Source organism: Poecile atricapillus, chromosome 3 (assembly GCF_030490865.1).
Source record: "Poecile atricapillus isolate bPoeAtr1 chromosome 3, bPoeAtr1.hap1, whole genome shotgun sequence".
NCBI lineage: Eukaryota > Metazoa > Chordata > Aves > Passeriformes > Paridae > Poecile > Poecile atricapillus.
Genome location: NC_081251.1, coordinates 41,886,288 through 41,899,198, shown reverse-complemented (window position 1 = coordinate 41,899,198; position 12,911 = coordinate 41,886,288). Strand labels below are relative to the sequence as shown.

General features: G+C 34.0%; 1 protein-coding gene across 1 annotated transcript in view; it reads left to right on the top strand.

The window, feature by feature from the left end:
• ASCC3 (activating signal cointegrator 1 complex subunit 3) overlaps window positions 1-12,911 on the top strand; it is a 253,573-nt gene that overhangs the window by 61,683 nt on the left and 178,979 nt on the right. The window contains exons 9-10 of the mRNA XM_058835623.1: window positions 4,364-4,564; window positions 5,024-5,164. Coding sequence (XP_058691606.1) covers window positions 4,364-4,564; window positions 5,024-5,164 — 342 coding nt within the window. The remainder of the gene's footprint in view (window positions 1-4,363; window positions 4,565-5,023; window positions 5,165-12,911) is intronic.

Sequence of the window (12,911 nt, the reverse complement as noted above, 5' to 3'; positions counted from 1 at the left end):
AAGGATGACCTAGAGATTATTTATGTGTCAGAACAAGGGACATCAGAGCTTTACATCCTGAATTTCATAGTTTTTATGTAAAAAAGCATAGATTAGTCATACTATTACCAGTTAGATTAATTGGCTTTTTGACTGAAAGTGTACTAGAACAGCTGACTGCAGAATGGGATTTGTTTCACCTGAGAAATAGAAGGTACTTTGCATAAAATAGTTCTTCATTAAAAATAAGCCAATGAATAGGGAAAATGCTAAAAGCTCAACCTTGCCTTATGGGTGCAATGGATTATCTTTAAGATAAATGGGTAGTAATCTTATTACCTTGTTATAATATGACAGAAGAAGTCATCATTACAGAGCATTTCTACAAGGTCTTGGTAACGAATTGCATGACAAAAACTCTGTCTTAAGTGCTGATGGTCTGTGCTATTTAGAGCTGACACTGCCACTACTGTGTCGCTAAAGCAGTTGTGTTTCTGAGCTGAAGCTTGCCTGCAGACTGAACTCTAAGGACTTGTTCATGAGTATTACTTTGATGACTTAAACAAATTTGTCCTATTTTTAAATTGCTGTCAGAGCACCAACATACAAATACCTTTCTGATGAAATTTTTGATTTAGAATATCTTGATTGTCATTTATTCATAAATGCATTAGTCGTAACAGTAAATTCCATGTGAAAGAATTAGAAAGCTTACTGAAGTAAAATTAGGGAGTTTATTCATTCACGTCACAGCTGCTTTGAGTATCATCTGGTTTGTGGAAAGAGTTGCTTCTTGATGGTTTTTCATGTTGATTCATACTTGTGTAAAAACGGCATCATCTTAGGCTTGAAATGCTGTTAGTTGAGAGTAACACTGATTGTATTCTACTCAAACTTCCTATGGTTTGTGTTGAATTCTAGGGATAAATCAGCTGTAGAATAGAAGGCTAAAAATGTTGCATCTCATTCATTTTCAGTAGAAAACACTTTCTGCCATCCAGTCCTTTAAGCGAGAAGGGATTTCACTGGTTTATCTGAAAAGGACTTGGTCTGTAGAAGCCTTGGCTGATGTTTATGTGCCAGAGGGAAAAAAATTGGTTTTCCATTTAAAAAATATGTAATATATGCAAATGACAACTTAAAAAAACAAATCTAGTACCTTTGTCAGTTGTGGACTTTCATGCATACTGTTGTATTACTGTATGCGGCCTAACTATTTTATAAGGGCAAAACTAATGGTTTTGGATTATGCACTTGTACTTACTGCATGGAATAAAATGGAATTTAGAGGAAAGATAATATTTTTTCAATTAATGGGTAGTTGGTTTGAAGATGTCTTAGGATATTTTTTCCTCTGGAGGTACTTTCTCTTGTAGCTTTTTTAATCCTTGGTATATTCCTGCCTAGTTAACTTTCAAAGATTATTCATTGATTGTTTTGTGTTTCTGAATTTTCTATATTGATTTTTGAATGCCGGCTTGAAAATTAATTAGTGTGTTGAATGAAAAACTAGGTTCTGATTCAGAATACCATTATTACAAAAAAGTTTCATTGTTTTGTTTTTTGAGTTGTTGCTGTTTGGGTTTTTTTTTAATCTTTATTCTGCTCTTAATATTCCTGTTTCAATAGGCTCAGCATCTCTCCAGAAAACAAGCTGAATTTCAATTTTCTAACGTGCTACACAGTTTCCTCTGTTTTTTTCTGGAACATCTGTTTTTTTATTGCTCTTTACCTGGTCAGTCTTAATCCATGGTGTTAATATTTTCCAATAGGAAAAGAGACAGGAAATTATTTTAATTTTCTAAATATGTATTTATTTTTGCTTACAATTCCATGTCCTAGGGCTATAGTATATATAATTTCTGCTAAACATAAAGGAGAAAGATGTTTTACACTGCACACTTAAAGTTTAAGAGAAGCTAGAACAGCATATTTTTATAGGCATTAGTTTAAGAAAACTTAAGATATATTTAAGGGTATTAGCAATCACACTGCTGTAAGGTGATCTGGATGTGTAAAGCCACTGTGAAAAATTCCTGTCCTCCATTTCTGAACTTAGGCTGGACTTCATTTAGACAGCAATGTTTCTGCTTTTGTTTAAAAACTACTTCTTTAAATAATGTAATATTGTGTAATGTAGTGTTTTGTTAGTTCAATTCTGTAATCACCAGTTGTATTTGTGAGTTTCTTTCTGTAGATCCTTTGTTATAAAGGCTGTAAACGGTGTTCATCAGTGGAAACTTTATGCAGTGTTTATAATAGCTTCTAAAAGCAACTCAATGGAATGGAAGGGAAAAGGAAAAATATAACCAATTACAAAGACCTGTCAAGAAATCTGAAAATGAAATAACAGGCAGGTTAGAAACCTAAGATGACTAAGGAGGCCATACAAATAGCTGATTGAGCCCTGATAGCACCAAGACACTCAACAGGTCTCCAGGAAAACCATTAATACTTTATAAGAGTCTCATTCATGAAGATGAAATTAATTTTGAAGATGACACACAAAGTACACATTATGTATACAAGACTTGGTGCAAAAGAAATAAGATTTCTTTCTGTAGTGTTGCAAGCAGAGTAAACTGTGCAAGGATAGTGACAGTAAAAACTGTTGTAATCCTGAAATTCAGCCACTAAAAAACTGAAGAAATTTGGTGAAAAGTGCATGAATTAGTTGCATTCTTTGTTTTTCTTCACCAAAGATAATGGTTGAAAATAGATGTTTAGATATATTTGAGATTTGTCAGTCCTACAAATACAAATGCACTTCATGATTTGAGTAGTACTTTTTCAGTGGGGCATAGGAAGTTTCCAACCCAAAAGCTTTAAGACAAAAGTACTGTTAAATTGAAAAGGACCTTTTCCAAAAAGAAAGCGTGTTGATTGCATAGCATTTTCATTGACTTCTATATCAGTAAATGCTGATTTTTCATGTTCAAAGCCATCTAAAATAAAACTGCAGTTGGTTAGTCATTAAGTACATCCTTCCTCTAGATTTAAGAGCAGAGCGTTTTCAGTTTTTGTGAAAATGGTCTATTAATCTAAATTTGTACTTTGTATCATAGCTCTTCACATAAGGCTACTACAAGAAAAGTGTAGCACAATGATAGACTTAGTGTTGTTTGTTGCAAAGTTTAGTGATTTTGTGTAAATAGCTGATGAAGCCCTCATTCCTAAGCTTGCACTATTTGGGGAAATCCTGCTCAAATAATTTTCTTAGTATTGGAATGAATTGTGAAGAAATTTGGTATTGGAGAGGCTTTTACCAAAGGAAGCCACTGTAAATTAATTAAGGCATCCAGAGTAATAGAAAAGGAGATCTTTAGAACATTCTTTGATACTTTTGTTGTTTCCTACAAGTAAAGTAAAAATAACAATCTTCAAATATATCAGTAAGATACTTTTCATTCTTTGTGGTAGAAGCAGTGCAGGTAATTAAATCTGTAGAAAGAAAATAATTATGTATTCTGCAGTCTGTTCTAAGCAACGGTGGAAAGTAACTAAGAAAAAGTAAGTTTATTAGAAAATTAATTTTATATTTTAGGGGCTGTTCTTCAGTTGCAAAGGTTTTATGATCTTTAAATGCAGAAATTGCCACTGTCTGTACAGTGGTTCTTTCCTGGTAAAAATGTAATTTTTCAGTGAGACCAATATGAGAAAAGTATTACTGTAATTGATGATATGTACTCTGTAAGATTTAAACATGCATTAAATTATAATAAGCATAATTTCCTATATGAACTATAAAATTTAGTTTTTCAAAACAACCTCTAAATTTGTTTTGGACTACACATACAAGTTTTATGATCCTTTTGTTGACTGCAGTTTGTTGTGAATATTGTTGGAGAAAGGTCTGAAGATGAACAATTGCAAGATGGAGATTTTCTCAGAAGCAAAAGAAAGTTTTTACTGAATTTGTGTGTCTGTGTTTGCAAAATTGAACTTGATTGAGTTCTGTTGTTTTGCTGCCTCAACTTCCAATGGAATAGTCATAGTTTGTCATCTTAGATTTTGAGATGTATATTATTCTTTTCCTGTTAATGCTGTTTTACTGATGTAGTTCCTTATTTTACAGTGTATTAGTTTTGGTCCCACTCTTGAGTAAAAAAACATTAGGTGCTGAAATACTAGTATGGGGCTAGAGATTTTGATTAATTTTAGGAGATGTTATCCTGCTACAAGTTTTTTTTCTTTATTGATTCCCTATTTGAGCGTTGGGTAGAAGTGGTACCCTCAGACTAATAAATGTATTATGACAGGTATCTAAAGGTTTGTTTCCATGTGTTCTTTTTCTTATGATTAAGATATGCATAGATACACAGACACACATACACACATGTGCAAACATCTGAAAAATCCAAGATATGTGTGGTTTTCTCGACAGATTGGACAACTTGCTTTTAAAGGCATGAAAAGACTAAACCGAATCCAGTCCATAGTTTTTGAGACTGCCTACAACACAAATGAGAACATGCTGATCTGTGCCCCCACTGGAGCTGGGAAGACTAACATTGCCATGCTGACAATACTTCATGAAATTCGCCAGCATGTCCAACATGGTGTTATCAAAAAGGATGAGTTTAAGGTAGGAGTTTATTGAACCAAATAACAACTTTTTAACTTGTAAGGTAAAATCTATAATACATTATACATGAAATATGAAATCACGAGGTTTTCAAGGATATTAGACTTTTCCAAGTTAAAGATAAGGCTAGTTTTGATTTACTTCATTATTGTTAACACTATTCTTACTTGTGTTCTAAAATTCTTATTATGGGCATAAACAGCTATGAAAATGCATTTAGCTTTCATGCAGAACCAATTTTCAATGTGATGGGGCTGTATAAACAAAATCCATTGTCCTTTAAACAGCTGCACACTTATCCAACAAAGATAACTACTTTTCATATATCACTATTAAGATTTTTCACTGTAAGCGCCTGGCATCATATTTCACAATAAATTGTGATTTGTAGTCGTTGCCATGAAACAAACGACATTGTGGGGTTTGCTCATTTATCAAGTGAGTGTTGTTTTGGTGCAGATTGTGTATGTTGCTCCTATGAAGGCTTTGGCAGCCGAAATGACAAATTACTTCAGCAAGCGTCTGGAACCACTTGGCATTACAGTGAAAGAGTTGACTGGTGATATGCAACTGTCAAAAGGCGAAATTCTGCGAACACAGGTATGTTTAATCTTTTAAAATATTGTTCTGTATGTGTGTTTGTACCTTTTCATAGGTACACTGCTCTTCAAACTCCTTGCAACAGTATTGGTGAAGCAGCTGAAACATTATTACTACAGCTGTAATTACAGAGATTGTGCACACTGATATAAGTTCTGAATTCTTCAATAAAAAACATCTTAAAAAAGTTTAAAGTTTGGTCTGCAAATGGTAAGTTCCGAATAAATCAGAAATGCTGTAACAACATTGGTACAGATATGTTAAAATAACACTTACCTTCTTTTTCATTAGAAAAAAACATAAAACAAAAACAAACAACAAAACCCTACAAGAAAAAACTATAGGTTCCTGTTAATGGCTGATCTTTCTGTTCCTCATTTGTCCTTAAAAAGAAGAAGGCATCATCACTAGGCTAAACATTTAACATTCATAAAAATCAATAAAATTTATGGGTCTAGCCTTTTAAATAGGATTGCATAAATGGAGATTATTTTGTTTTAGCAGACACGTTTTACCATATTTATTTCAAGCAAACTCTATTTGTGTCATGTGAAATACCATTTTCCAAAAATCTTAAGATACGTGTTCTTTCATATCGTTCCATGTGATTGCCCTTTACCCTTCTGCCTGGTCCAAGAAACAGAAAAGAGAACTGGTTATCAGTATGGGCATTTATAAATGTAACTTGTAGTAATTGTTGAACCAGATGAGTGATATTTTGGCAATCTTAGCTTTCAGGTATTTAATGTTTTTATGGTGAGTGGAGAGAAAACCTCTTCACATGACAAAGTATTTAATTAATAATTAGGAGGACCACTGCAGTAGTAATCCAGTATGAAGCTGTGAATAGCAGTTAGATGCATATGCATACCTATTGATACATACAGTCATAATACTGTGGTAACCAATAAATAGCAAACCAATATCAGTGAGTGACAGTAAAATCACTCGTACTTTGTATCAGAGTGACTTTGCAACACCATCTACCTAAAGTCTGAGTTTACAAAATTAAAAAAAAAAAGTTTGGTAGGAACTTTTAGTAATTGAAGTTATTTAGATACACCAAATTACCATTTTAAATTGCTTCGTGTTTTCACAGTACTTTTCAGCTGGGGCACATAATCAAGTAGATCATGGTTTTAATAGACAGAGAGATAATGTGCAATCACTGCTGAAACTGAAAGTGACAGTAGAAAAGCCTGCTCTGAATGTAAGGACAAAGCTGGATGAACAGAATGAATGTAGAATGGAAAAGTGCTATTTATGCTTGCTCTTCTAGTTAGCAATATAATTCCTATAATCTCACCTCATTATTAGTACTCTGCTTACATCCAGTAAAAAAAGTAAGGGAACAAAAGAAACAAAAAATATTGCAGGTTTTATTTAAAAAATTGTATGGGAAATAGTTTACAAAGCTGAAATTTATTACTCTAGGAAGGGAACTCATCAACATATACAGAGTATTAACTTAGAGGAACTTAGTAACTTGAGTGTAGGAAGACTATCTGCTTCATCATGCTTTTTTCTTTCAGTCCAGCATGACACTACTAGCATAATTGCTAATTTTGCTGTGGAGAAGAGGCTAAAGCAGATTGATGTATAAAAATCAAGCAGAAATATAAAAGGGAGGATATGGGTAATTTTTTTTTTTCATCTCATTGCTTTGAAATTAGCTTTTTTTTTGCCTGAAGCTTACCTTCAAGGGATTTCTGCAGTTTCCTATGTATGTTGTAGTATAGAAACACTAATTTGAAATGTATTTGTAGTTTCCAAACCTTTGGGGAGAGTGGAGATGGAAGAAAAATGGTCTCCAGAAGAGGAAAAATTTGGAAGTCATTGTATTTGTGACCCAAAACTCAGTTCCTACATTGTTGAAGAAACTGTAGTTTTAAGTATTGATTAATTTCAGTTTTGCTTTTGCTCAGTTTTGTGTCTTTGGTCTTCAAAACATTAGGAAGGATAATAGAAAAGAAAAATATAAAGGCTAAAATTCTGGGACAGTGAAAAACAATTGTTTATGTTCTCTTTTTTGTCATAGCTAGTCAGTCTTATGATTAATCAGAAATGTAGGTTTAATCAGAAATGCAGAAGGTAAGGACGAGGGATAATGCTAATCCAAGTGTTACTTGGTTACTTGCTGCTACTCTTCTTGAAGATTCTGGAGTCCAGCAGTGTGCAATGTTTTATTGCTGCATAACAAAGTGCACAGCAAGTATGTAGTGTATTATAAACAGAGGAAAGAGACTTTCTTGTGCTGGGTCTTTCTTATTGCTCTGTATATATATTGTTTTCCATAAAAACTCATGAGCTTTCTTTGCTCAACTAGGCACTTAAAAACACTTCATCCAAGCAGGTTTCTTTCACCATTTTTTACCCTGTATTAAATTGATTCTTGCTTCAAAACTTAATTTTACTTGTCAGCTTCTCTAATGCATACATTTCTCAGAAAGGAATACTCTGATAGGTGTTTCTGCTTTATTTATAGCTTCAGATTTGCTTTGCCAGTCATTGCTGTTTTCTAGCCTTTAGTAGTGTAAGTAATGAAATACCTTTGTTTAACAGAAAAGCATTTTTTCCTGTAAGAATTAATGTTACAGCAGGTAGATGCATGCACACAATTTATATACACAGGGACAGTATATATCATATGCGGAGTAAAGGGCAGAGAGCAGGATCACCAGCTGAAGTAGATGCTGGTATTTCAGGCTGGATAAGTGTTTCAGAATATCTCAGTTGGTACTTCTAGGCACTGGAGGCCGGATATGTATCTCCTGTGACAGTTGTCTTCTGCCTGTCCTCTGAGCAGTTGCATTTTCACCATGTTTATTTTTCTCCTCAGGTGAATCAAATCAGTCACAATGAAAGATGTAAAGATAAGATGATTGTCAGGTATTAGTTAGAAGTAGTGCTTCAGTGACAATCCTGATAATTTTCTGCTTCCTTTCCATCCTGCTTGCTTCATCCTTCATACTTTGTCTGTGTATATTTAAAGATGTGTACTTTGTAAGTTATTACACGTAGCTGTTGTGCCTATCCTGATGAGGAAAAATTGCCTTATCTCACAAATTGGTAACTGTCTCCCTTCTCAGGAATGCACCCTTAATGTGCAGTGAGAGCTACCTCTTATTTTTTCTACAAGTATTTTTGAAGATATAAATGCTAGCCAAAAAAAGGTACCAAGAAATTCAGATTTTCATTTCTGTTATGGTGGAATAAAATCCTTTAAATATTTTTTAAAAATTCCAGTTAAAAAGGTCTATAGCACATTTTTCTAGCAATAACTCCATGCTTTCCATGCTGTCATTTATACCCATCCAGAAGGTAGACATGTTTCTTGCTGCTCCATACTTTTATGGTATTATACATGATATGATTTTGCTTCCCTATTATTGACATTATTATGGTTCCAACACACTTCATAAGCTTTTAAGATCAGTTATTTCTGATTTTAACAATAATAAAATTACCTTAAAAAGAAAAACAAAAATATCTTTTTATTGAATCTTCAGTCAGTCTTCTAACTTGCTCCCCACATCTTATGCATTGAAAGCCACAGTTACAAATTTAACATGGATGTGTTAAACCTCTGAGACAATTTCCCTTCAAAGAAACACAGAATGGTTTGAAGTTGTGTTTGCAACAAATGCAATGTAGTTATAGTTATCTTTTAAAGTTTGGAGAATACAGCTGGAATTGGAGCAGTGTAGATTTATAAGGTAATCACCAAGTCTGAAAGCAGCGCCTTGCCCTGGGCACAGTGTATTTATTGTAAGCTGATGGATGAGTGGCATCATGCCTTAACTTGTGCAAAACAGTGGTAGCCTCTACAGAGTGCAGAAATGCCTTCTGGCCTTAACACAAAGTTAGTGGGCATAAAAAAATGTAGAAGATAACTTCTTTTTAAAGTTTTATGCCTACATCGCATGAAACAAAGATCCTTGGCATAACATAGTAAAAGCTTATCAAAGTTTCTTCCACCTTTATAAACTTTAAAAATAGTTTTTGAAAATTACCCTGTTAAATATGTTTTATTTTCTTTTTAAGAAAAGTTATTTTGATGTTTTATTGCATCTTCAGTTAGTGTGAATGTTTCTTACCCTTAAACTCATACCTCAGCAGTTTTGTATTAGATGTGTTTTGCTGTAATCAGTGTCAATAACCTGCGTTCTAATTCAAATAAGTACATATAAGTGCGACTGACATTTTGAAGTTGAAATAAGTTTTCTATAATGTTTTTCCTTTAGTTTGTGTCTCAGACCTGCATTTACAAGAAAAATCACTTTCATTGGTCTTAGATTTCTTTTCCTTTGAGGAGTACCAGACTGTCATGAGCCTTGCTTGCTACAGATATGTATTAGTGTTAAGACCAGATCACAAGTGCTTTCTGTGTTGCTAAAATTATGTAGTAGTTGGAGATAAATCTGGTGAAGTATTGAAAGCAGGCTAATTTCCCCAGCCTATAAACCTCTACATATTCTGTTCCTTCATTCTCATGCTATTGGAGTTAAAGGGATTCAGACAGCAGGAAAAGGAAATTTACTCTTATAAATTAATATTATGAGAAAATGAATCAAACTGTAATTGTGGAAATAGTCCTGATTCTGCCACTTCTAAACTATTGAATATTTTTGAACTCTTTAGGAATATAGATTTATTTTCTTAAAAGAAAAGCATTTCTATTTCTTGATCAAAAATTTAATTATACAGAAGGCAAGGTTATTAATTTAAAACACATTATTGGATTTTTTGTAATGTGTACATAGTACTCAAGTATTTCAAGGTCTGCAGAAAAAGTTGTATACATTTACTGAGCTGCAAGGCTTGTGTCAACATGGGCCTGAAAGACATCACAGAAAAAGACCTCTCCAAAGCTTCTAGGTTTCTGCCAGACTCCAAATATCTCTGTCTTTTTTCTGTCACAGATTTGATAAAAATTAATCTCATGTCTGATTAAAGAACGGGGTATCAGAATCAAATCAGAATCTGTATCTGATCTTAGTCTGCTTTCAACTTACTGTGCTTCTAAAACATTTCTCCTTAATGAAGGCAGGAAGTATAGGAAAAACTATATATATAGAAATATAGTATATAGAAAACTATAGGAGCATTAACCCATTATAAAAAAAAACAAAGAACTAAAACAAACCCAAACAAAAAAGCAAAACAAACAACAAAAGTCTTCATTCTTTATGACCTCTAAAAAATTCCATGATGTTCAAGAAATCAAATTCAAAGTTTACATTTTTTGGTGTCATATCTGGGTAGTGAAGAAAGCCCTGCTAAACCTGACTTGCACTGTCATTTAGAAAATGGGCAGCTGGCTGTCATAGTTGTTCTCTTCCCATTAACCTGTATAAACTAAGGTCACGTTGCTTTCAGAGTTGATTCTTAACATTGCTCACTGTTTATTTGAAAACCATCTTCACATTTTGCTAAGAAAACATTCTTCATAGGTTTAGAAAAAATACCATTTTCATTTACCAAGTGCCAGACATGTTGAGCATTTTAAAAATGTGAATGATTTCCAGGCACTTAGGTCAGAGCAGAAGGAGGGGAGGAGGTGCTCCAGGCACTGGGACAAAGATTCCCTCAGAACCCATCGAAAGCCATGGTGGAGCTGATGTGCACACTGCAGCTCTTGGAGCACCCCACACTGCAGCAGGTCAATGGTGCAGTAAAGGAAAAGGTGGAGAGCTCATGCAGGAACAGGCTCCTGGCAGGAATTGTGCCTGTGGAAAGGACTCATGTTGGCACAGTTTGTGAAAGTGTATCCTGTGGCAGGGATCCACAGCAGAGTGGGGAAAAAGTGTGAGGAAGGAACGTACGAGATGAAGTTATGGACTGAGTATAACCCCCATCCCTGACACCTGGAGAACGTGGGAACAAAGCGGTGAAGTTGAGCTTGGGGAGAAGGGGGAGTAGCAGGGAAAGGTTTTTAGATTTTGTCTTTGTTTCCTCACTATTGTACTCTATTTTTAATTTGCAGTAATTTTCTCCAAATCAAGTCTGTTTTGCCTGTAACAGTAATTAGTACATGGCTTCCCAGTCTTTTGTTTTGACCCATACACTTTTCCGTCTTGCTTTCTTCCCCTGTCCAGGAAGGGAGGGGACATGAGTGTGGTTGGGTGGGCATCTGTCAGCTGCAATAGCTCAGTGAGTTTTAGTTTGAGATTTTTTTAAAATAAAGTTACTGCTTTCACTGATGATTTAATTTTGAGATCTAAAATCCAAGTGAATTTTGTTTAGTTTATTTCAAATTTTATTAGCTGTTTTTTTTCCTATTTAACTTTACCCAGCTGTTTCTACTTGAAATAAGAGTTGTTTAGAACAAAAGGGCAATTCTTATTGAAGAGCACAAGTAATACAACAGTATTGGTGGTGTCTTTGTAAACAGTAGTGTTGTAAATGAAAAGAGAATTTGTGTAAACTGCATTTGCATTGGCAAATACATTTGTCTGATTACTGAAAATAATGCTTTTCTTGACGAGAGGAAATAGCTTGAAGGACCAAATGTATTTTGACATCTCAAAAATTAGCTGATTAATTGTACTTTTGATGGCAAGACAGAAGTGAGAAGTGAAGCAGAGACCACAAAAGCATCAGAGCTGAATAGGACAAGTAGTTCTGAGAACGACAAATGGCATCAGGACCTCTGAGTAATATGGATGATCACTCTGATAGATTCTGTCAGCCAATAGACTCTGATATTAAGTCATGAAGGCTTTATTCCCTGTTGGAATCTGTTACTAATAAAATAGAATAATGCTTTTTTCTCAAGTTCTTGACTGCAATATAAAACTAATCAAGTCCAAAACTATTTGAAGCAAAAGAGGGCTGTAAAGTTGAGGTGCCTGCTGTTTCACCTACAGCTTTATTTTTCACATATACTGTTTCTCATTTCCTGCACTTTTATAGGGTATAGAGATGCTTCTAAGTAAAAGCAAATAGTGAGGGTGATTCCTGCTACTTTTCCTGTGTACATTTTATTAAATTTTAGAGTATTATATTCTATGATATTCTGCTATGTATGTGCTTCCCTCTTCATGGATATACAAAGTCCACTATTAGAGGCTGAATATGCATATACTGTGACTGCTCTTATTCATATAGTAAGTACATGAGATAGTGATTCCTTACAGTAATAATGATGTCATCTTGACATGTATGTTACCAAACTCATACAAAAACATTTCAATTTGTGAACAAGATTTATGGATGTTTTTAATTCAGAATATCGACAGGCCTTCTCCCATAATAGTAATTCACAGGCTATTGTATTGTATTGCATTTTAACAGAAATTAACTGTAGAATCCTTTTTTTTTTTAAAAGGTTGGTGTTGTCAATTGCTATCCCATTTGTAGTACCACAGCATTTTGTGAAAACTATATGAAGAGATTAGACTGAAAAATTGCATAGAATGTACAATCTAAAGTGTCTTTGAAGCAAGATAGTACTGCTTTATTTTCTTGTCTCTTGGCGCTTTGTCCCTATCTAATCTCATTTTTGCTTATCCAGTATGTTTTGTCCATCCCTGTAAGCACTTTGATGCTACTCTTCTCTGAGTGACCTTCATCTTCTATTGCATGCCATTGGTTTTTTACTTGCAATTGTTGCAAACATCTGTATTACTGTTGACTATAGATGCCAGTTTTTTTCTTCCAGGATCAAAATGGTGCTTTGGATGTGCTAGATGCAATAAAATCTACAAATCCCTTTTGGTATGAGTAGTTAAACTTTCATGAAGTG